The sequence below is a fragment of the Taudactylus pleione genome, unplaced genomic scaffold, assembly GCF_031769625.1.
Source record: "Taudactylus pleione unplaced genomic scaffold, aTauple2 ptg000016l, whole genome shotgun sequence".
NCBI lineage: Eukaryota > Metazoa > Chordata > Amphibia > Anura > Myobatrachidae > Taudactylus > Taudactylus pleione.
Window position 1 is genome coordinate 10,159,489 of NW_028284418.1, and position 22,846 is coordinate 10,182,334.

General features: G+C 42.9%; 1 protein-coding gene across 2 annotated transcripts; it reads right to left on the reverse strand.

Annotated features, from left to right (window-relative positions):
- Positions 1-498: 498 nt before the first annotated feature.
- Positions 499-22,692, reverse strand: VCF1 (VCP nuclear cofactor family member 1). Of its 2 annotated transcripts, none has more exons than XM_088474536.1 (4): positions 22,532-22,692; positions 20,778-20,924; positions 13,787-13,880; positions 499-2,585 (listed from the first exon to the last, which is right to left on the reverse strand). In XM_088474536.1, exons 2-4 carry the CDS (start codon positions 20,792-20,794, stop codon positions 2,367-2,369), a joined length of 330 nt encoding a protein of 109 aa, XP_088330662.1. In that variant the 5' UTR covers positions 20,795-20,924; positions 22,532-22,692; the 3' UTR covers positions 499-2,366. The 2 variants fall into 2 exon arrangements, with proteins under 2 accessions (XP_088330662.1, XP_088330663.1); XM_088474537.1 differs by having other exon boundaries at positions 20,778-20,951.
- Positions 22,693-22,846: the final 154 nt, after the last annotated feature.

The following is a 22,846-nucleotide window of genomic DNA, read 5'->3' on the forward strand; positions in this document are numbered from 1 at the left end:
AAAGTGTATACACACTTGCTGATGTAGACCAACGACCAAGGCGGGGGCAAGCAAGGCCATGCTGCATTCAGCAGCAAGGCATCGCTGACGATATACCCAGCTGCATGTACAGCCAACTGGGGATATCGTTAACGACCCGCGGGAGGACGCATCGTTCACTTCATACACACTGGAGGAGTTGAGCGATATCGTTATCATTCATCAAAATAGTCTAGTGTGTATGCGGCTTTAGTCTACCAGTATTTTCAAACTAAATGATGATTGCTACCAACATAATTCACGGATAGTTTTTTTCTTGATGCTTCGTTTTTAGACTAATAAATAGGACAGTCTCCATACACAACAATGCTAAATGGTTAATAAAAAAAAAAAATGAATGCCTTAAAAAAGAAGTTTACTTCAGGCTATTCATGCATGTACTTAACAAGAAAACATGTCGTCAGAATTTTACAGGTCATGACGACATTGGATTAATACATTTATTGGAAATAGCTTGAATCCTCTTAAGTGAGCAGTGTTCCTGAGGTAGTCTGTGTAGATGGTTACTGGTACATGCCTTTGTCCAGGTTCCTCTGACCATCCCACAAGCTGAAGAGACCGTTTCAGACCAGGCTCTTTGTTCAGGCAACTGGAAACGCATGACAACACTCAGTTCCTCTTCAAACAGGGCTGGCTTTCCAGCCTAACAATGTGACACCGAAATACTAATTAGGAAGAACTGAAACACTGTAATTTTGATCAAATTAAATAATTTTATTGTGCATCATTTCCAATTTGCACTGCCTATCTTTCCAACTTAAACATAAGAGTTTTACCATCTGCGGTATACAAAACGTTCCTGAAGTCTATAAGTAACACTCACAAATAGGAATCTTTACCTTGTTCAATGGCTACGGTACAACCATTTCCATGATAAGATACATTTTAAGACCTTTTCCGATTCAGGCGACTTTAAATCAATGGCTAATGCACACCCTCCTACAAACTGTACTAAATAATATTACATTTTTTTACTTGACCTTTTATTATTTTAGACAGTTTAAGTTCATTGGCCTTGGATGCAACTGAAAGACGTATGCAGAGCCATGTCATGGTAAAGGCAAACTAACAAACCTATTTCGATGATATAAAGCTGATGGTGGAACTGCAAGATCAAATCAAAAATATAAAGTAATGTAGTAAAAGTGCACAGGGAAATGTATAAACCAGTAAGATCAAGTTGTCCGATCCCTGTCATTTAGTAACAACTGGAACCGCAGTGTTTTTTCCTCAAAACACTTCACCCAACAACCTAACTTAGTAACTCTTTCCATTCAAGAGTCAGTAGCAGGTTTTCCTTGCCACAAAAGACAGAGGTCTCTTCTTTGTTATGGCATATACAATAGCACTGGTGCTGTCACAAGGATGATATAGATACTGCAATTGGCTAAACTGGGGACAACTATCCTATACAATCCCTCATTTCAAACAGAAAACAGAATCAACTCCAATTTAATACTTGTACCTCTACATCCAAATTTGCATTAGATCAAACTAGAGACAATAGATGGCTATAACCCATAGAAGCACCAGAGACAACTATGCTCCTGTGAAACTGATCCAAAGTCTATGAATGCCATATGTAAGCCAACACTGTGGGGCTTATACAAGAGATAGGTGCTATCTGCACAAATGCCAGAACCCATAGCAATCAGATGACTGTTCTTTTTTTATAGCAGTTTAAAAAGTAAAAGCAGACTATTTGCTAGTGCCCATTGCCCATTTATGGGCAACATTTTAACTTCTAAGCCTAAATAATGTAAGTCTACAGGTCCTAAAAGCGGATATCTGATTGATTATGAAGGGCTGCAGCACATTGTTGCTCTTTCAGCCATATAGTTAAATAAATCAATGTGTGAATGAGCAGTTTCTCTAGTTTGCAATGCATAGTGACCCTTATGCCAAGAAAGAAGGTAACAAGAGCTACTATTTTTTGTCTGAGACAGAACTAGCTTTGCCATCAGAAAATGTAGGTGGAACCAAGCAAATATATGTAACATATGCCAAAAAGTAGTAATTTCAGTCAACTTTAAAAAAAAAAAAAAAAAAAAAAGACAACTAAATGGACACAGCAAGGTGGCGTTCACACTGTAGCAAATCACTGTCCTAAGTCTTACCATTTATCTTTCCAGGAACAGGATACATGGCATCAGCCAATGGAGGGGACATAATTGAACAAATAATTGTTTATCTGGGATGTAGGTATTGCAATATTAGAAAGCAGACAGGCTACAGACTGTGTATTTGCTTTTGGGAAATATTTGTACATTGTAAAATTGGCATGAAACACAAAGTTCGTTTCCTGAAAACACTCCATGATTGGCAGGTCAGGAGGAAGGACAGCCCCGCTGTTGTAGGCTAGAGAAATGCGCCTCTTTCAAAATCTGGTTGATATGAACATAGGGTCCCTGATTCAGAGCGGACTGCTCTGGGACGGAGACTGGCTGTGGAGTGGCAGGGCCTGATCCAGCTACTGTCTGCAGGTTCTCTGAGCCACTACTTCTCTCCAGGCTGAAGTTACTGTTACTGCTGTCACTACCTAAAGACTAGAGTAAAAGAAAGAAAAAGAAAACAATGTAAGAGAAACTTGATGATCAGGAGTACCTGGCACATTTAAGATCTATGAGATACTGTACAGATTCCCCCCAAAAAATACTCAAACTATATATTAAATATAGAATTTACAGGACATTATATATTATATAATACCACTCAATCACCTCTAAAGATATTAAATATGACCTTTACAGGGTGTTTTTTGGCGGTGAGCAATACAGTGTGTGTTCCTCTTTGCTGATGATGTACTCCTGCCTTTAACTTCTCATATGTCTATGCCCAAGCTCTTCCAGACCACTCTCCACTTATGGCACTCTCTCAGGCTATAAAATACAGTTTTCCAAGACCGAGTCACTCGCATTGCACTTACCACTTGCAGTCCTAAATCTCCTGCACTAGAATCATAATTTTACTTGGCGCACCTCTGAATTAAAATATCTGGGGGTGTACATAACTAGCTAATACGAATCATGCTGTACATGGCAAAATGCCTCCCCCCCCCTTTTTTTTCTTAAAGTTATCAAACTGGACCTTCTTTATTCTTGGTTAGTGGTGATGATGAATCTCATGCTATCAAAGTTCCAAGCTCTATACTGTTACAACTGCATAGATGGTTTGTCCAGTTTTTATGGAGACTCGAACCACCATGAATTAAGCTTTTTAACTCTCCGTCGCCCAACTACTAATGGTGAGAATGGATTCCGTGACATCCGTCTACTATTTTGCTACCCATTCAAGTCAAGCTGTAAGTTGGTTTGCAACCTTGCCGGTCCCCCATTGGGTTCACCTAGAAGCTAGCTCCTGTAATGTATACTCCATGACATCCACTGTTGGTTTATCGGCACAGTTAGGACCGAATTTGAAAGATCCAACTCTGTCATTGCTCTTTCGTGTTCCATTTGTAAAACCCACTACGAGACCACATCTCATCCGTCCCAAATCTCTCCCAGCCAGCTTTCCCCCCAGGTTACTGTCAAACTTGCTTCACCCTGTGGATTGAGAGAGGCGTCAGGGTGGTGTCTGATCTCTTCAACTCTGGCTGATGTGCTCCTCTGTGTTCTTTACAGAGCAAAGCATATTCACTATTAGTCTTTTTGTTTACCTTCAAGTGCGACACTTTATAGACTCACTACCCCCTTGCTCCATCAATAGATCTTGTGGGCCTGATTCAGACCTGCTCGCAAGCAGGTCGATGGCCGGGCAGTGCGTGCGCTCCGCAGCGAGCGAGAAATCACTCGCTCCGGGGCTCGCAAAACAAAACGGGGCGCCCCGTTTTGTATGCGGGGAGGAGGGGTGGCTGACCAAACTGAGGCGTTCCTGAAGGAACGCCTGCCGTTTGTGGGCGGTCCTACTGACATCACCAGTGATGTCAGTAGTGAAGTTCCTGCTCTATTAGAGCAGGAAGTTCACTGGGGCTTGCGGTGGCCGGACCCAAAAAAAACAAAAAACTGCCCATCAGACCTGAGAGCTGCCTCCGGCAGTGAGCGGGTCTGAATCAGGGCCTATATGCCTTACTAACCTCTATGCAGCCTTCTAAAACAGTTTAAACCCAGGAACAGCAGACGCTAAGTGAAAACCAGGCTGGATTTGTGGTCATTCAAACTCCACTTGTGCGATTCTAAAACTGTGACAGTCCTTTGGAAGTCTGACTGTAGTAAGGAAGGTGATTTTGCCTTGAAAAGATGATCATCTAGTTAAGGAATAATGACAACCCCCTGAGATCTTAGCAGGGCTGCTAGGATAGCCAAGATTTTTGCGAACACCCACTGCACCTTGACTAGATTAAAGGGCATATCTCTGAACAGGAAATTAAAATTATTGTTTGCAAATCCGAGAAGACAGGCATGTCCTTCCTTTCCAGATCACAACATGGAGACATGCATCCCTGATACCTAAAGATGCAAAAAAATTGCCTCCATTTGTTGATCACTAGTAGAACTTGAACTTGTCAACTCAGAGCCTTGTATTTAAGGACTTCAGTTTCCACTTGCTTGGTTTTTTGACAAGAAATAAATTGTAGTATAACCATGGGTTATATGTTCTAGGGGTACAGGAAAAACAATATCTGAATAAAGTAGAAAATCTATTGCCTGATTAAGAGCCCATCAATTCGGACAACTTAGCCAAGGAAGTAAAAGAAATACTACTCTTCATCATCTTTCTAGACATGTCTAGTGTAGAATACAGAGGTTCCTCCACTTTTGGAGGGGGAGAAAGACTGAAATTGATACTTAGCCCAAACTCATGAATCATGATTGTAGAAAAAAGATAATTCATAGAAATTTTTCTTCTAGGAGAGGAGCTTCAGATCTTTAATAGATGGAAGATGAGGTCCCATCCACATGACCAGTGCACCCCACAAGAACTCTTGTATCTCCTGCCTCTGTGCTAGCCAGCTTCAGAGTGCAGCTTCTTGTGGCATTTTTGTTCAAATGACCATCCCCGCTTGATCTAACTGCAGAGGATGAATTCATCTACAATTATGTACTCGCTGCCCACGTGGTCTCAACCACTTAAAAAGGGGCGGTGCCACTGAGCAAGTCCACTTTTTCTATACCCCGCTCTCACGAAAAAATCAGCTGCTTCAAACTTCAGTAGCGTTTCTAGCTGACTTTTTAGAACCTTTCAACGACAGTGGCCATGTTTAGTAAATCTGATTGTTACTCACTGTAAAATCTCTTTCTTTGAGCCCATCTGGGGGATGCCATTACTTCTGGGTTATGCGCAGTGAGGTGTGGAGTCGAGCACTAACTAATTAAAACTGTCTCCAACTCCCTATATAACCCCTCCCCTTCAACCAGAACCTCAGTCTTTGTTTAACAAAGCCGGAGAAAGACCCACTGAAGAACTGAGAAACCAGAAACCAACAGGCAACTAGTATGAAACCAAACAAGGGAGGAATCCCAGCTTCCACCAAGAACAAATTTTATGGTGAGAAAAAACTGAATTTCCTTTTTCATCCATCGGGGGGATGCCAGTACTTCTGGGATATACCAATGCAAGCCAATTAGGGGGGGGAGAAGAGTTGGAACTGACCACTCAAAGAATGCCCATCATGCCGTACAGCCCAAGAGGCCCCGACAGCATGAGGTGAGTGGGCCCGACTTGAAGGCTATACCATCACATTTGAGGACAAATATGTTGCCGAATGGCAGAAGTGGTCTATCTGGCGATGGATCCTTTTGCGGCTGGCCAGCCTCTTTTTTTGTGCAATCAACACCAACAGAGAATCCATACACCTTAAAGACGCAGTACGCACCTAGTAAATGTGCTAAAGAAGAAGCTTCACTAGTCACTGAATCCTGGTGAAAAGCTGGAACTACAATATCCTGGTTAATGTGGAAAGCTGATACCACCTTCAAAAAAAAAAGTAAGGTTTAGTGCGTAATACTACTCTATCCATCTTCATTAAAAATGAGAAGTATAGATTTACAAGAAAGAGCCGCTAACTCAGATACCCTTCTGGCCGAGGCAATGGCCAAAAAGGAAAAACCTTCAAAGTGAGATATCGCAATTCTACAGATTCCAAAGACTCAAACGGTGCCTTCTGAAGTGCCTCCAAAACTAAATTCAAGTCCCAAGGAGGAACCAGCTGGACATAAGGAGACTGTACGCGAAGAAACCCTGCAAGAAGGTTTGAACTTCAGGAATGGAGGCCAATATCCTCTAAAACGGGGTTGACAGGGACAAAATTTGTCCCTTAAGAGAGGACAATCTAAGACTCTTAACCAACCTCTCTTGCATAAAGGCAAGAGAGGAGACACTTGGAACCTTTCAGGTTCAAACTTGTGTCATTCACACCAATAAAAGATATATCTTCCATATATTCGATGATAAATCTGGGAAGTGACTGGTTTGCGAGCCTGTATCATGGTTTTCACAACAGATTCTGAAAACCCTTTGGCCTTCAAGATATTGGATTCAACCATGCCGTCAAAGCAAATCGGGATGACAACATGGACCCTGAAGTAACAGATCTGGACGCAGGGGCAGACAATACGGAACATCTGCCAACATGTTCCGAAGAACTGTGTACCAATGACGGCGCAGCCAGTCTGGAGCCACCAGAATGACCGGCCGTGCCACTGATAGAATCCGCTGAATTACCTTTAATAACATTACCAGAGGAGGAAAGATGTATCCCAGCTGGAACACCCAAGGTGCCTGAGGATCCCGGGACAGAGATCCGTACATTGAAAGTTTCTTGTTGAGAAGAGAAACCATTAGCTCTATGTCTGGAGATCCCAATCTGGAAACTATTTCCGCAAACACCTCTTGGTGTAATTCCCATTCCCCTGGATACACACTGTGGCAACTTAAGAAGTCCGCCTCCCAGTTGTCCACCCTGGAACGTAAATTGCCGATATAGCTGGAACCCAATTTTCTGCCCAATGAAGGATATGAGAAACCTTCCTCATTGCTTGCCAGCTGCGTGTGCCACCCTGCTTGTTTACATAAGCAACTGCCGTGGCATTATCTGATTGGATTTGCACTGGTAGGCTCCTTAGATGAGATTGAGCCTGGACCAATGCATATCAAATAGCCCTTAACTCCAGTATATTTATGGAAAAAGAGAAGCTTCCTGGACAGACCAAAAACCCTGTAAGGTTCCAGTCTAGAACCACTGCCCTCAAGCCTGTTAAGGATGGCATCTATGGTGACATTGACCACATTACTGACAATTGGCAACCCCTGTTCAGATTTGCATCCTGTAGCCACCATAGAACTGACTGTCGGGTCTGAAGAGAGAATCTAAACATCTGCCTGTTTAATCGAGGGTCTGGCTTCACTCATCAATGAAGCAATTGGTTTTGCAGTGATCACGCATGATATCTGGCAAAAGGAATAGCTTCTCATGAAGCCACCATTTTTCCCAGTAGCTGCATAGCCCTGAGAACTATAACAAATCGTCCAGATAGGCCAACACATTAATCCACCCACTCCTGAGTAGGGAGATCATGTGTGCCATACCCTTTGTAAAGACTTTGGGAGCAGTGGCCAAACCGAATGGCAGAGCCTGGGACTGAAAATGCCTATGCCCCATTGCAAACTGCAGAAGATGTTGATGACCCCTCCATATAGGAATATCGGGGTAGGCATCCTTGATATCTATGGAGGCTAGAAATTCCTCTTTCTCCATGGAACAAATGACTGACCTTATGGATTTTTTTCCAAATGAAGATAAAGCATTTAACCTCCCGAGGATGAGAATGGGATGAAATGACATCTGGTTTGTCTACCAAGAAAAGACTGGAGTAGAACCCCGATCTTGCTGTAGTGCCGGGACCGGAATAATTACCCCGGAATCGGAAAGCGCAGAAATTCCCTGTATGAAAGCCGCCTTTCTGCAACCATCCACAGGGAGAGGAGTGGAAAAGACTCTTTCTGGAACAGGACCCTCCAAATCTAAAATGTAACCCCTGGTTACGAGTTGACTTCCTCAAAAATCCAGATTTTGAGTAAGCGGCCTCCCACCAGAGGACGGGTCCCAGTCCTGTGACAGTAAGGTGGATTGATCTGCTGGCTTAGTAGCAGGGCGAATGGTGGCGGGGTCAGAATGTCCCTTCTCTGGGGACCCCTAGGTACACCCAGGGAGGCCTGAAAGCTTCCCCTGCCTTGCGTCCGAAAGGAACGAAACCTAGGGGATTTTGGTTTTGGTGTTGTTACAGGAAGGTAAGGACTTATTCCTCTGTGACCTGAGCAATAAGTTTAGTTAATTCTGGACCAAACAAAAGACCCTCCTTCAAAAGGCAATGCCTCTAAAGCATGTTTGGACTGTGTGTCTGCCTTCCATGTTTTAAGCCATAGCGAACCCTTTGATTGAAATCCAGTAATCATCTGGTTCATCAGGGATGGATAGCGCTGGCCAGAATTGGGCGTAGCTAGACTCCTGACAAAGTGTATATAGATTTAAGTACAGCCTCATACTACCCATTCACCGGATCTTTAGGAATTACAGACTGTTGTGGATATAACAGTATTCCTGACCAACCTAGCAATAGGAGCATCCATCATGGGTGGAATTTCCCAAAGCTTGGTATAGTCTTCCGAAAAGGGATAAAGATACGTACAATTTTTCAGAAAATGAAGTTTGGAATCAGGTTTTAACCAGGCTTATTTTAATATTTCTTCAAAATGGGAAAATTCTGGGAGAACAGATACACGTTTCTTTTTACGGTTAAAGAAAGAAACTGAACTACTTACTGGAATAGCTGTTTCCTGTAGATGCAAGGTCTCCCTGACCGCATCTATCAACATAGAAACTCCTGAATCAGAATGGGAGTCACCCTCCAAGTTTGAGGTGTCTTCCCAGTCATAATCTAATTCCCCTTCTCCCGGGGAAGAGGTAGTTGAAGCCTCTTCTCCAGAAAAATCCACTGAGAAATGGCCTGAACGTCTCTTAGCGGCTGTGGCCCCTGTTGACGTTACCATTTTATTTAGGGACGTTACCATTTGAGCGAGACATTGTTCTATATCCTGGGCCCATCTGGGCTCTACCGAGGGATCAGACAAAGTAAAAGCTTGAGCACAGGGTATCATAATTTGTCTGAGTGTGATGTAATTCACCTATGGCCTCAACCATAGACCTGGCCCAATCAGGCATTACCGACTGTTCATCTGATCCCCCCGGTAATAAAATATCCCTGTGAACAACCAGCACAGAGCGACTATAGGCCATATTCAATTAGTTTCGCGTACGCGATAAAGTTTCGCATGCCGGTCTTTTCGCCTACATCACGTGTTTAGCCACAGAAACTTATCGTTTTATAATTTTTTTTCAGGATTTTTTTGACGCAGTTGTCCATTGGGGGGCTGTCCTAAGGGTTCTGAGTGTTTTCCCCACCTTTGTACCCCAAAATAAAAATTTTGCACTTTTTCTCCTGCTATTCAGAGGCAAATCTTTTTCGCCTATTACACTGCACTGACTTTCCGCGTACGTGAAAAGCGGATGGAATTGAAAACTGAGATAAGTTTCCGCTTGGCGAAAAGTCGCAATCGACAATACTTTTTCGGGGATCTCTGCTTTTTGCTTCCAATTGAATACGGCCCTATGAGAGAAAGACAAGTCTAACAAGTACAGATAACTACCTAAATTCCACCGGAAAAAGTGTAGAACTGTTGGAATAGAAAAAAAAAAAAAAACAAAGAAGGTGCTAAATAACACTAATTCACCCATCTGTTAAATGCAAAAAAAACAAAAACAAAAAAAAAAAAAAAAACACGGGACTCCTTGAAGTCCATATTCACTTGCAAAAAAATCAAAAGCAAACAAATAATCATTAGTATACCCTTGTATGTTACTGCCTAGATTCCTGAGAAATAGTGCAGTAAAAGTGCATACATGTCCATAAATTAAGTTAGGGGCAATAATGTGAAATAACACAGGGAAAAAGTTGAACACATGACGAAAAAGGAGGTGCATAAAGGCATGGAAAGCCAAGACACCATCTGAAATCTATCAGTAATTAGAAAGCAATCCTGCCCCTTGTCAGTGCACATTAAAATAAACTGATTCAGCCCCAACTGATGGCCTATAAAAAGGTGTCTCATTACCAAGGTGTCACACAAGAAACATCTCATGATGGGTAAAAGCAAAGAGCTCTCTCAAGACCTTCTCAACCTTATTGCTGCAAAACATACTGATAGCATTGGTTACTGAATGATTTCTAAACTTCTGAATGTTCCAGTGAGCACTGTTGGGGCCATAATCCGGAAGTGGTTTCACCATAAACCAGCAACGACCAGGTGCTCCTCGCAAGATTCCTGAGGAGTGAAAAGAATCAGAAGAGTTGTCAAAGAGCCAAGGACCACTTGTGGAGAACTTTAGTAAGACCTAGAATTAGCAGGTACATTTGTTTAGGAGAAAACAATAAGTAATGCACTCAACCGCCATGGCCTGTATGGATGCTCACGACGCAAGACTCCATTGCTGAAGAAAAAGCATGTTGAAGCTCGTTCAAAGGTTGCTGCACAACATTTGGACAAGCCTGTGAAATACTGGGAAAATATAGTCTGGTCAGATGAGACCAAAATTGAACTCTTTGGATGCCATATTACACACCATGTTTGGAGGATAAATGGCACTGCACAATACCCCAAAAACACCATACCAACAGTGAAGTTTGGAAGTGGGAACATCATGGTGTGGGGCTGTTTTTCAGCATACGGTACTGGCATACTTCATATGATTGAAGGAAGGATGAATGGAAAATTGTACAGAGACATTCTTGATAAAAATCTGCCGCCATCTACCAGGATGCCAATGATGAAACGAGGGTGGACATTTCAGCAAGACAATGATCCCAAACACACAGCCAAGGGCACACTCCAAATTGGTTTCAGAGAAAGAAAATAAAGCTGCTAGAATAGCCCAGCCAATCACCTGACTTGAAGCCAACTGAAATATCTATGGAAATAACTAAATATCAGAGTTTATAGAAGAGGCTCACGGAACCTTCAAGATTTGAAGACTGTGTGGAAGAATTGGCCAAAACCACACCTGAGCAATGCATGCGACTAGTTTCTCCATACAGGAGGCGTCTTGAAGCTGTCATTACCAATAAAGGCTTTTGTACGAAGTATTAAATACATTTCAGTAAGCGTGTTCAATACTTTTTCCCTGTCTCCTTTCACATAACTTAATTTATGGACATCTGTGGTTTGATTTCTTAGCATGTGTGGATTGCATAGGTTGTTGCTGACATTTGGTGAAAATTTCATTACAATAGCCCCATTACAAATATATTTATATGTCTTGTGTAGCAGCCCAGCAGGATGATTACTATTAAGTGAGTGTGGACACATGATGAACATACATACATAAATTATATATATATATATATATATTTTACACACACACACACACACACACACACACACACACACACCACAATATTATAAGCCACACATAGATCACCAAGTTAATACCCAAAAGTAATAATCCCAGTTAAACTGCTTATCTGTTAATATACAGCCATCCCCCTGTAATCTGCAATGAGTCTTCTCTAAGCAGAACTCCAGCAGCTCTCAACCTCTGTGTGTGGCTCTGAAGCCGCGTGAGCTACTGATACTCAAATACCTGGGGGAGGTGTGGCCAGGCACACCGTCGGCATCCAGCTTCATTCAAGATGCCTAACGTCAACCTAGTGTCCGGTGTTTCCATCTGGAGACCTCCAATGATGCCGCAGCACATACAGATGTCACAGACGGCATGCCTCCACGTGTAGTGGCGCCACGTCCTGGGGGCGTTCAACAAGCATCTTTCCCACAAAGACGGCAGCATGTTGCTGCACTGTAATCCCAGCCGGCGGTCCTCCAAGAGGAACCTTCAGGGTTTTAAAGCGGTCAGGGCTGTGGAAGCCCGGGGAGGTGTGAGACACGCCGGCCCTACAGCTGCAGCCACGCGAGTAATAACATACCCGGCCACTCTGCTTAAAAGCGGTGTGCCGGGAGGCAGTAAATACGTCAACAAGGTCTTTTACATACAATGTATAAAGCTTACCTTTTCTTTAGCCAGCGGCCCCCTCAGATGTGTGTCTGGTATGGAGAGAGACCCAGGGTTTGGTGACTCTCCCAGGGGCCGTCTTTAGAGTGGGTTACAGGGTTCACACAAACCTCTATTCTATCTAACTTCCACTCTGCTAGTGCTTGTCGCCAGGAACTAAGGGGGTCATTCAGACCCGCTCGCGAGCGCAGGACGCTCGCAAGCGGGTCGATGTTCCCCCACTGCGCATGCGCACGACGGAGGGAGCTCCGTCGTGCGCATGCGCGAGACCCAGCGAGCGACGGACTCTCCATCGCTCCGGGTCTCGCACCAAAGGGGGCATGCTGTCGATGTTGATTGACAGCACGCCCCCTTTGGTGGGCGTGCCTGCCAGACGGAGGCGTTCCCATGGGAACGCCTACCGTCGGAAGCCGGCCCCACTGACAACACTAGTGATGTCAGTGGGAGTGATTTTGGCTCTGATGGAGCCAAAATCACTCCAGGGCTTGCGGCAGCGAGACCCTACCGCAGGGTCTCCGTCGCAAGCCCGATGGTAGCGATGGTCAAGACCATCGCAACCATCATCATGGACGCTCGCATATGCTGTGGGTGGTCACCCACAGCTATGCGAGCGGCCAGGGGGCCGCTCCATTTTCATGGAGGAGGGCCCTGATTCAGAGCGAGCGCTCTGGTCAGAGCGTCCGGCTCTGAATCAGGCCCTAAGCACCTAAACCAAATATCAAAATAAGGAAATTAAACCTAACTAAATGCAAGGACCTAGTTAGTGCCTTACTCCAAGGCACTAAAAACAAGACTGTGGTTCTGGTGGAAGGGGGAGGGATTATATAGGGGATGGGAGACAGTTTTAATTAGATAGTGCCCGACTCCACACCTCACTACGCATAACCCAGAAGTAATGGCATTCCCCAGATGGATGACAAAGGAATGTGCACCCCTAGGACTTATGGAGGATCCCTGGGCCCATTACTAAGCGCTGTGACTGCTAGAGGTTACCTACTGAATAGGCTCAGTTTGCCTCTAGTGATTCTGAAGTGGGATCTCTCCTTTCTCATCGGGGACCTTTTCAGCCCATTACTAACATGTGCCGGATGTCAGGGGCAGTGGGCAGATGCTGCTCTTACAGATGGCTTCACTAGCGTTGCATCAGTCAGCCCAAGAGTGTACTATGGGCCAGATTCAGACAAAACAGATACTTTTGCATATTTTTGTACTCTTGTACATAGGAACCACTTGCAAAGAGAGAGTGTCACGTAGTCAGCGGTTTGGGAAGGTAACGGGGAGAAAAACGCAGACATGTCAGACCGTTTAAATGGCATTTTATGGGCGTGCATAAATTAGCCCTTGCAATCACCTTCACAGCATAAGTGCCCTCTGCGTGTGAGGAGAGTGAGAGTGCAGTGTTTGCGGCTGGTCAGGCTCAACTTAAATGCTACCGATGTTTACACTGTTGCACGTTGTCAGACAGATATGAGAAGGCAGCAGTGGGCGTCCCTATGCTCGGTTATGCTTTTGAAGGGATTTGCATATTTGATAAACTGCGATCTGTGAGAGAATGCAGTTGCGATTGCATTAGTGTACGTTTATATTTTGAAGAGAATTAAAAAAAAAAAAAAAAAAAAAAAACTGAGCTCCTTAGTCAGCTGCCTAAATTGTGCCCAAATCCATCTCAAGAGAAGTGGCACTCACCTCTGTCTCTGCCTCCCAATCCTGGAATGTGGGGCTCCTGTTGCTCCGCTTGGACTGTGGGTGCTGGGAGACATCATTATTCCGCCGTCTCTTCCTGAAGTAAAGCATTATAAAGTAAGTTGTTAGTACAAGCAAATAAATGAACAAAATAGCTGGCACAACTGACAAATATGATGCCAGCGTGACATGGTGACACAATCAGAGCAGCTAGGTGACCCGTGATTGAATGGCCATGTTAGTTATTTGTGACAACGTAACATGCAGCAAGGTTTTAGTGCTTACCTAAAAGTCATCAGATTTAATATAAGGATTTCATTGAGTCTGAGTTGAAACAGCCATAGGGCTTTTAACACTAAGGGTTGGTGAGTGGAGAAGCATTTTACTCAAAGAAAATTAGCTTTAAAATTCAAAAATGTCTGTACTCTCAACACAACCCCATGAAAATATTTTCCAGAAACCCATTAGCCATAAAGTCCCAAAAACCAGAAAGGAGGAAAAGTAAATGATAGTCATTGTTCAATAAGTTTGTCATGTATACAGATATTATCATATAGTGTTCTTTCCTATGGTCACTGTTAATGTATAAAGGAAAATAATGTAATGAAACGTGAGAAAATATAAATACTTTCACTGCAAACAAAAAGCTAATAACACTCACTGCATTCCAAACCAAATGCATCACAAGATAAATTAACATACAGCAATTACCTTGGGTGGGTCCTGTAATGTGATACTACAGGACTTTTGGTCCTCCTTCCCACTATTCTCTAAAAGGCCTTTAGGAAGCATACAGACTACAGAACCAGCCAAACTGACTCCCTAGAATGCAAAGTCACTGCATTTTATACAGCTAATATGGTTGCTTTTCACCTTCTAAAGAGGACAGGTGGAGAAGTTGCCCATAGCAACCAGATTATAGCCATAATTTATCTAGTACCCTGAGTTTCAGTGAATGCATGGGTAGGAGGGTGTGTATCTGGGTGCTGGCGGGGTTTTGAAGTGAATGTGGCGGGTGGTGAGAGCAGGGCCAGATTAAGAGGGAGGCTCTTCGGGTGCCCTCGCACAGGATCAGTGTGACCCTGCAATTGCTGAAAAAAAGGTACCCAGTGCCACCTGTTCTCAGGTGGGGGCTCCCACGTCTCTCTGTGTTCTGCATGCACAGTGCAGCTCCCGAATCCCCTCATCAGCATCATGTGATAAATCATATTCGTCAAGTTAATTAGGGGACTCGGAAGCCGCTCTATACTGTGCATGCAGAGCACATAAGAGCCGGAAGACTACAACAGGAGCTAGCCACAGGTGGTGAGTATTCAGAAGCAATGGGGGAGAGAGGCAGGCGCTGTGGGGCAAGGTAAAGGGCATTGTGGTGTCGGGGTGTCCATTTTATCGAAGGGTCCTCCACAAGCCTTATTCTAGCCTGGGTGAAAGTGTATTTGGGTGCTACTGGTGTGTTGGAAATGAAAGAGGAGGCGGGGGGCAGGGGAGAGCATCTTTGTCTACGGTGATGCTGGAGTATTGGTAGAGAACGTGGTTTAGGGGGAGTGTGTTTGCAAAATGGAAAATACAAATATATCTTTGTTTACAAGCGCTCTAATAGGTATTTTTTCTACAGCAGCTGTATAAATTTGGGCTAGTCAACCCCAATGTGATATACAAATGTCTATAAAGTGTACAGCGCTAATGAAGAGGGTGTTCAGTTCTCAAAATCACAACCAGATGAAGTGTATCGTAAACAAACAATTTATTATAAAATTAATTAAAATGCAGATTCAACTAAACGCAATCTGAGCATATAAAACAATATGGCAATCACATTTACAAGGAGGACCCTCAATATTGTGAATTGCTTTAAGAGACTGTACATTCACACTAGACCTACCACCAAAGTCCTAAACATCTACTGTCCACTATTAAGGAGTCATATAGGAACAGGACTTCTCCGATATTCATCTATACTATATCTATATAAAAAAAAAAAAAACACAACAGAGCTAAGGAGCTTAATGTCACGATTGCCATATTGTTTTATATGCTCCGATTGCGTTTAGTTGAATCTGCATTTTAATTCATTTTATAATACACTTCATCTGGTTGTGATTTTGAGAACTGAACACCCTCATCATTAGCGCTGTACACTTTTTAGCCATTTGTATAGGGGGAGTGAGTGCCTGAGCGCTGCTGGCACTTGGGTGTTGGTATTGAATGCAAGGAAAAATGGGGACTCACAAACAACTATATTGCCTCCGGGCTCCAGGTATGAACGTACGCCCCCGCCCAATTACTGAGGGCTGTGACTGCTAAAGGTTTCTCACTAAAAAAGGCCCAGTTTGCCCCTAGTGATTCTGAAGTGGGATCTATCCTCTCTCACTGGGCACCTTTTCAGCCCATTACTAACATTTATATATTGATTTATTACCAGTTATTTATATAGCGCACACATATTCTGCAGCGCTTTACAGAGAATATTTGTCCATTCACATCACTCCCTGCCCCAGTGGAGCTTACAATCTATGTTCCCTACCACATGCTCACACACTTACACACTAGGGTTGATACATGTGCCAGAAGTCAGGGGCAATGGACAGATGTTGTCAAACAAGTATTCTTTATGGCAATTTAATCACTGGTTAGATAAAATCACATTGTAATTGAAGACATGTTTTCTATTAGGTCAGCAAAACCTATGCATAAGCTTTCCCCGATACATACACCGAACAGCCGTAACACTAAAACCACCTGCCTAATTTGTTTATGTCCCCCTTGTGCAGCCAAAACAGCTCTGACCCATCAAGACATGAACTCCACAATACCCCTGAAGGTGTCCTGTGGTTTCTTGTACCAAGAAATTAGCTGTAGATCCTTTAAATCCTGTATGTTTGTGAGATGGGGCCTCCATGTCTTGGATTTGTTTTTTCACCCCATTCCACGCATGCTCGATCAGAATGAGATCTGGGAAATTTGGAGGCTAAGTCAACACCATGAACTCTGTCATTTTCCTCAAACCATTCCTGAACAACTTTTGCAGTGTGGCAGGGCTCATTTATCGTGCTAAGAGGCCACTGCCATTAGGGATTAAGAGTAGAGTTGCCATGAAGGGGTGTACTTGGTCTGCAACAAAGTTTAGGTAGTGGTACGTATTAAAAGAAACATCCAAATGAATGCCAGTACCCAAGATTTCCCATCAGAACTTTGCCCAGGAGCTTCACACTGACCTCAGCCAGCTTGCCTACTTCCCATTGTGCATCTTGGTGCCATCTCTACCCCATGTAAACAACGCACACAAGAAAATGTGATTCAGACCAGGCCACCTTCTTCCTTTTGCTCCATAGTCTAGTTCTGATGCTCACGTGCCCATTGTAGGCGCTTTCTGCAGTGGACAGGGGTCAGCATCAGCACTCTGACCATTCTGCAGCGATGTACTGTGCGTTCTGACACATTTCTATCATTGCCAGCATTAACTTTTTCAGCAATTTGTTCTACAATAGCTCTTCTGTGGGATAGGACCAGACGGGCTAGCCTTCCCTCCCTAGGCACATCAATGAGCCTTGGGGGCCCATTGCCGTTCCTTGAGCCACTTTTGGTAGTTACAGCCTACAAAACCTGCCGTTTTGGAGATGCCCTAATCTAGTCATCTAGCCATCACAATTTGGCCTTTGTTAAAGTCGATCAGATCCTTACTCTTGCCCATTTTTCCTGCTTCCAACACATGAACTGAGTGCTCATTTGCTGCCTAATATATCCCATCCCTTGACAGGTGCCATTGTAGCAAGATAATCACAGTTATTCACTTCACTTGTAAGTGGTTTTAATGCTATGGCTGATCGATGTATATAATTATACAAACAATTTAAAAATACAGCCGTGCTATCTCCATAGTCAAACATTAGCAGTAGAATTGGATCATACTGCAGAACTCTGACTTTCAGTTTGGTGTTGCCATAGGATGCAACCTTTCCAAGTCCATTTGTTAAAATGTTGTACTGCTAGAGCTGTGCCAACTGTAAGTGCTGTTATTGTGAATTTGTAGTCTAGCAGCAAAAGCTCAGCCATTAAGTGGTATGCAACACAAGCTCACACAACCAAGTGCTATAGCACATAGCAGATAATCATCATCAGTATTCCCACTACCAAGTTCCACACTGCCTCAACATCAGTACAAGAACGGTTAGTCGTCAGTTTCATGGATTGGATTTCTATGCCTGAGCAGCCCTACATAAGTCTCAAATCAACATGCATAATCAGTGGTCAAAGTGGATGTATATGTAGTATATCATGACTCTGTAAAACTATCAAATTCTATTTACTTACATTTCCCATATTGCCACTTCTAAAGCTCCACTTCAACTAATCCATAGTGTTCAATCTCGCACCCTGCACCAGTCACAACACGTGCAGTTCCTTTTTCCTGCCTGGTGTGTCTCACACTGCTCTGGTGCTTCTAGCACACTCAGCTGATGCAAAACTACTGTGATACAGACCAGAGTATGCTAGAAACACCAGAGCGACACAGTCAGGAAAGAGGAACTGCACGGATTGTGACAGGTGCAGGGTGCTAGAATGAACACTATTGTATACCAAGCCAAACACGGGCTACAGTTGCGTAAAGCACACCGCCATTACACTTGGGAGCAGGTGATATGTTTTTTTCAATCCAGAGAACACATGTTTCACCATCTGTCAGTCTGACAAACGAATCTTGGTTTGGCGGATGTCAGGAGAACATTTTCTGCCCATAAGTGTACAGCCAATCGTAGAGTTTGATGGAGAAAAAAATATTGTAGGAGTGCTGTTTTACATGGTTTGGCTTGGTCCCTTAGCTCCAGTGAAGGATGGACTTAATGTGACAGCATACAATGACTTGCAAAAAATTGTGCTTTTTACTTTATGAAAACAGTTTGGGGATGACCCGTTTCTGTTACAGCAATACAATTATTATTATCCTTTGTTTACACAGCGCCACAAATGTTCTGCAGCACCTAAATAAGTGAACAAGAAACCAGTGACTTACAGTACAATACAATGCAGGACAAGGTTTATATATAAATTGCTGCATTAGTGATCATAACACTCACATAAGCAATATGGCATAAGCAACCAAGTGATAGGTGCCCAAGTGGGGAGTGAGGAATATATGAAGGTATAAGTAAGGAGAAGCACAAGAGGGTAGAGGGCCCTGCTCGTGAGAGCTTACATTCCTGAACAAAAAGCAAGGTCCACCAAAGAATGTATTGCCAAGTTTGACATGGAAAAACTTCATTAGCCTATACAGAGCTCTAACTTCAATCCCATTGAACACCTTGTATCCGACCGAGTTTTTGCGGACACAATTACATTCTCCCCACTATCTTCTGGTTGTGCCAGACAGGCATTTTATAAAGATGTGATTTTACCCGAAATCCACTGTCTCCTAAACTTAGGATTTACTGACTCAGCACGCCATGTATATGAATAAGGAACGCTGGTGACTTGTCACAGCATAACAATACAGTATCACTATGAAGTAACAAGGGACAGTGATCCCCATTCACTTCCATAAGTCTCAGAGTATCCTAGATCAAGAAGGTAGACAATTGCAGCATTCTAAGATGTAAGCAGACGATAAGCCAATAGGTGATTCAGGCTGCTCAGATAATGAAAGCAAAGAAAAATATTAAAAACTTAAGCAAATGGAGCACAAGGACTGGTGCGCCAACAACCTCTTACAAGGCATGCTGACAATGGAGAAATGTTCTATTAATTGAAAGCTCAGAGCATTACAAAAGAAGCTTGCAATCAATATTGATTTCACGTCTTCTACCATTTTGCAGGTATTCTCAAGAATCTGCTGGACCCTATTGCTATTTATTCATTTATTCTCACCTAGGTTGTCTGCTGACATCCATTAAAAGTGACTAACCTTCTGCATGAACACTGCGACGAATGGGTACTGAATTTCGTCCCATAAATTCTCCATACAAACCTTTCCCGATTTGAGTGTAAAAATAAATGCTGGTTGTACATAGAGCAGAAGAGGAATCCACAGTAAATTATCTCCATATTTTTATTTTTAACAGTAAGGCTTGGGTTAAGGTCATATAAATGATAAATAAACCCTGCATGACTGGATTTATGACTGGACTTTTTTATTTAAAATGACATCAATCTGCAAGCAGGGAACACAGCGCGGCTTAGGAATCATGCAGACAACACTGGATTATACAAATTTTTTAAAATTGGTGAAAAAGTAAAAGCTTATGTAGCAGAATACATTTGTTCCATTCTTTACGCTGCACTAAAATAGAATTAAAGAGAAGGATAGTCAATTGATTTTTTTTTTCCACCGCATAGAGGTGCTCAGGAAAACTATCATCATTGGGTTAAAGTAACAACAAGCAGGGGTGTCTGCAGCTTCACAGAACTACAATCTGGTTATAGGGGGGCGAGCACCTCCACCCCATATACCAGCTTTATTAAAATATCCTTGTGTTTAATACATAATTCCAACTGGATCAAAATTGTACTGTGAAATAAAGCTACTAATATTTAAAGCCGTCAGTTACATTTCATAAATTAGAGCTAATCTACTCACAACTTTTTCTCACCGCATTCCAAATCCACTACAAAACACATTACAATCAATTGCTCAATCTGTAATACATTAAATCGCAAGACTATGCCATGTGCTATCCAGGCAAATAAATATATGACAAGGAAAATTAGAAAATTATGAAAACCTAATAATGATTATAATATGTTTTAATAATATACATGAGTAGAAACCTAATGTCATAAAGTGACCTAGGTAATCTTGTAAGGAGTTGAAACTGGGCCAATAATAAACAAAAACTTCTATTACTACACATCTAGAGCCCTTCTCGGTTACCCAGAGATTACCCTCTACCCTGAGTTCCTTTTGTACATTCTAAAATCACAAACGCACCTTAGTTACAGTGCAAAGCAGTTACACTTTTGATACAAAAGATATACAGGTATAACAAAGTAACCATCTGACCTGCTATCAGGCAACATCTGGCCTCTGGGCTCCGGCCGTACCGGGATCCTCTTGCCGACACTGGTGGAAGGGGATCCACAGGAAACAGATAGAGAGGACCGTCTGTGGGCTGATGTCTTGTTAGAAATCTCTGCTGATTATTCCAGGCTAAAATAAATGAGTGATATCTGGGGTCTGGCACAAAGGAGATGAGCAGTTATAAAAAAACACACATATAAGATTGTAAAAAGATGGTTTCACATCAGTTTGTGGTATGTTGCCCAGCAGGGCACTCAGCTAATCATGGCTGCAGCCTAAACCCATACACAAATATAAAGCTAAATACTTAAAATGCTAAGGTGATATTCATAAAAACATTCTAAAAGGTAAGAAGGGAAGAAACCTGCAGTAGGCAATTGCTTTCATTTTATAATCTACACTAGGAGAATTCCAGTAAAAATCCCTTTGGTTGATATTGAAAACACCAACTTTTATGTGTAGTATTTTGTTGCACAGTGTTCCCATCGTACCTTAAATACCAGACAGATCAGAGGAACTGCTTGTGGTATTTTTGGACTGTCCACTGTAAAAATACAGCAAATGTCATTAAAGTATTTAGCATGGTGTTCTATTGACCATTATGGTTATGTGCGAATGTGGTCATCGAATACTAAACACACTGCAAACTGCATGTGAGCATAAGGACTTTAATTGGGAAGCAAGTAGTAAATATAAAAGGACAAAAATTTAATTCAGCAAAATAATAAATTAGTGACTTCTAGCAAGCTAATGCATCCAATATTGATTACTCAATTCTCTCATGTGAATCCAGCCATCTCTCTGCTATACCCTCATTAGAACCCCTTTACTTTACTTAAATATCAATATGTCTTAAGCGTAGCATCATCTTTCTTCCCTCTACAGTCTACAAACCTCCCAGCATATCTCTTGCCATGGACAACACTAAACTATCCTCTTTTCTTCGGTGTCCACTGCCTGGGTACCGTACTCTCCCCCAATCCTATAGCTTCCACCTTTTAAACATCAACCAGAATAAGACTCTCACACATGATGTTACCAAAAGTCTCATACACTTTCTCATTATCTCTCACATAGACTAATGGAACCATCTCCCTCTGCCCACATTCTCATTCCAGCTCTTGTCTCAGCCTCACCCCACTAGATGGTAAGCTATTAAAAGCAGATCCCTCTCTCCTCCAGTCTTCTCTACTCACACCTTGAATTATGCCTTTTGCATATTTCGTATATCACTTATTATATACTGATGTACAGTATTGCCAGGTACACAATTGTTATGCTACATTATTTGCCTCTGTCCATGCATGTTACCTAATTGATCTGCTCTATTCACTACTGTTCAGCACTGCAGATTGTTATGGAACTATACCAATAAGAATATTCTGCCAAAGCATCTCATTGTGAGGAGAGTATGACTGTACAGATTATATTACAAATGCATAGAATAGATAAAGGCACCCTCCCACTTGCCACCTGAGGCCTAGTGATATCTGTAGATACATCTAAGTATCTCCCTATCTGTAGGGAAACTAGAGCTCCAGCCAGGAATGCTTGTACTTTTAGCTCCACAACAGCTAGAAAGCCTCAGGCTGCTTAAGACTGACCTGTACGGAGACTGCAGCTGTCAGTGGGTGTCCTCCTCACTGTCTCAGTCTCCCTATAGAGATAACAATCTGGCCTGTCACTCAGCTGCCTCCCACTTACCTGCACTGCCTCCCAGCTAGCAGACCACTCACCTCCGGTCTCTCCCTGCCGGTGTCTGTCTGAGGCTACGGCCTCGGCTTCTCCCCGTCCAGCTCATGCTACTCATCCACACTGGCAGAAGCTCTCAAGCCCCGCCAGACCCCATGCTCCAGACCGTGGCTCCCGCCGGATACAGGCCCCGATGACATCAGCGCGTCCTCAGACGTGTGTGAGCCAATAGCAGCACAGCACCATAAATGTCGCTGACCACGGGCAGCGGGCGGACATTTTGTTGGTTGGTTAAAAAGCAGTTTATAGAACGGTGACATTTTAAGTGTCCACCATAAATCTAAATTTTCTGTTGAAAT

Bases quoted from the DNA above. Each gene is read 5' to 3' on its own strand.
- VCF1 (XM_088474536.1), bottom strand. The intron at 2,586-13,786 runs GTGAGTGCCACT...CTTTTACTCTAG, and splicing joins ATTGGGAGGCAGAGACAGAG to TCTTTAGGTAGTGACAGCAG.